Source organism: Echinops telfairi, unplaced genomic scaffold (genome assembly GCF_000313985.2).
Source record: "Echinops telfairi isolate 266 unplaced genomic scaffold, ASM31398v2 ScPeMD7_18;HRSCAF=68, whole genome shotgun sequence".
In the NCBI taxonomy this organism is placed as follows: Eukaryota; Metazoa; Chordata; class Mammalia; order Afrosoricida; family Tenrecidae; genus Echinops; species Echinops telfairi.
Genome location: NW_022103915.1, coordinates 87,622,236 through 87,624,548, shown reverse-complemented (window position 1 = coordinate 87,624,548; position 2,313 = coordinate 87,622,236). Strand labels below are relative to the sequence as shown.

Genomic DNA, 2,313 nt, shown 5'->3' with positions numbered 1-2,313 from the left:
ATGCAAAGCTCGAGAGGCACTAATCTCTCCGACGCCGTGAGTGGGTTCATTCTTCTTGGCTTCCCTTGCACCTCAGAGATCCAGATCTTCCTCTTCACACTCTTCTCTGTGACTTACGTCCTGACACTGGTTGGAAATGTGTGCATTCTGTGTGCTGTCAGGTGGGACCACCATCTTCACAGCCCCATGTACATCTTGCTGGCCAACTTCTCCTTTCTGGAGATCTGGTATGTCACCTCCACAGTCCCCAATATGCTAGCCAACTTTCTCTCCGAGACCAAAACCATCTCTTTTTCTGGCTGCTTCCTCCAGTTCTATTTCTTCTTCTCCATGGGCACCACTGAGACCTTTGTCCTGTCTGTCATGGCCTATGACAGGTACCTGGCCATCTGCAGGCCCCTGCACTACCCCTCTGTCATGACAGTCCAACGCTGCATCAGAATGGGAGCCTGCTGCTGGGTATGTGGCTTCTCCTGTTTCCTCTTTCCAGTTTATCTCATCTCCCGGCTGCCTTTTTGTGGGCCCAATACCATTGACCACTTCCTGTGTGACCCAGGGCCCCTGATGAAGCTCTCCTGTGTGCCAGCGCCTGCCACTGAGATCATCTGTGCCGTCTTTAACTCTGTCCTCATTTTCTCCACTTTCCTCTTCATCACCAGCTCCTATACCCTGGTGATCAGAGCTGTACTGAGGGTTCCCTCCGCAGAAGGCCGTCGCAAGGCCTTCTCAACCTGTGGCTCCCACCTGGCCGTGGTAGCCCTGTTCTACGGCTCCATCATGGTGATGTATGTGAGTCCAACATCAGGCAATCCAGCTGGGATACAGAAAATTGTGACTTTGTTTTATTCTGTGTTGACTCCACTTTTCAATCCCTTGATCTACAGTCTCCGGAATAAAGAGATGAAGGAGGCCCTGAGGAAAATATTTAGGACTTTGAGATTTGCTCAGGGACAGCCTCCCAAGAACTAGTATTCATATTTCATGTATGTAAGGGACTTACGTGGATTGTTGTAAACTAACGTCTTGTGATTGTAGTCCGGACTCATAGCAACCCTATAAACAACAAAATGAAACATTTGTCAGGCCTGCGCCATTCTCAGAATCTTGCTATGTTTGAGCCCATTGTTGCAGCCACTGCGTCAGTCCATCTTATTAAGGGTCTTCCTCTCTTTGGCTGACCTTTTGCTTCACCGAGTACGATGTCCTTCTCTGGAAATGTGTCCCTCCTGACAATATGTCCAAAGAAGTGAAACAAAGTCCCCTGTCCTCATTTAAAGGAGCACGATAGTTCGGTGTCTTCCAACACAAGGTTCTTCACCCTGATGGCAGTCCCCAGGAGGCCCCAATCAGAACTCAAAGGCATCAATTCTTGAGTCTTTCTTACTTGTTGGCCAGCTTTCGCAAGCATAGAAGCAATAAAAAATGCCATGGCTTAGGTCAGGTACACCTTGAATCTTCAACACTTAAAAGAGGGATTTTTGCAGCAGATTTGTCCAAGGCAATATGTCAGTTGATGTCTTGGTTGCTACTTCTGTGAGCATTGGATTGTGTGCACAAGTCAAATGAAATCCTTGACAACATCAATCTGGGTTCCATTTACCGTCATCTTTTCAGTGGCGCAACTGTGAAGATGTTTGTCTTCTTGATGTTGAGGTGGTCCCCATCAGTAAGTGCTTCAAATCCTCTTCACTGTCTGTGGAAAAGGGGTGTTACTTGCATATCACGAGAGGTTAAGGAGGCTTTTTTAACTAAGTGAAAAAATTCAACTGGAATGCACACCTTCCTGATTTTTAAGCACATTGTTTCTTTTTGTTCTGTTCAAATTTCTATCTTTTGGTCTATGTATAGATTCCACCTAAACACAGTTGAGTGTTCTGGAATTCCCATCCTTTGAAATATTATTCATAATTTGAAAGCCTTTGCACAGTCAGTAAAATACATATATGTATCTTTGTAGGAGTCTCGGCTTTCAGTCAATATCCGCCTGCCATCAGTGTTGACATTCTTTATCCCACATACTCTTCTGCATCTGTCTTGAACTTCTGCCGGTTCCTTTTCCATGTACTGCTACAATCATTTTTAATTATCTTCAGCAAAATTGTACTTATATATGATATTCACAATGCTGTCAGATAATTTTCATATTTTGTTGGATTACCTTTCTCTAGAATGAGCACAAATACGAATCTCTTTCTCATCTTCCAAATATCTTGGCGTGCATGAGTGAGTGCTTGTAGCAAGGCATCCCTATGTTGAAATATCTTAATTGGTGTTCCGTCAGTTCCTGGAGCCTTGTTTTAAGTCAATGCCATC

At 44.8% G+C, this 2,313-nt stretch overlaps 1 protein-coding gene across 1 annotated transcript; it reads left to right on the top strand.

Annotated features, from left to right (window-relative positions):
- On the top strand, window positions 1–969 carry LOC101662199 (olfactory receptor 11H6-like). Its single transcript, XM_004698861.1, has one exon. The coding sequence runs from the start codon at window positions 1–3 to the stop codon at window positions 967–969; it is 969 nt and encodes a 322-aa protein (XP_004698918.1).
- The last annotated feature ends 1,344 nt before the right edge of the window (window positions 970–2,313 follow it).

What these genes read in the sequence shown, in the direction of transcription:
- LOC101662199 (XM_004698861.1), top strand. Translation starts at nt 1, where the DNA reads ATGCAAAGCTCGAGAGGCACTAATCTCTCCGACGCCGTGAGTGGGTTC.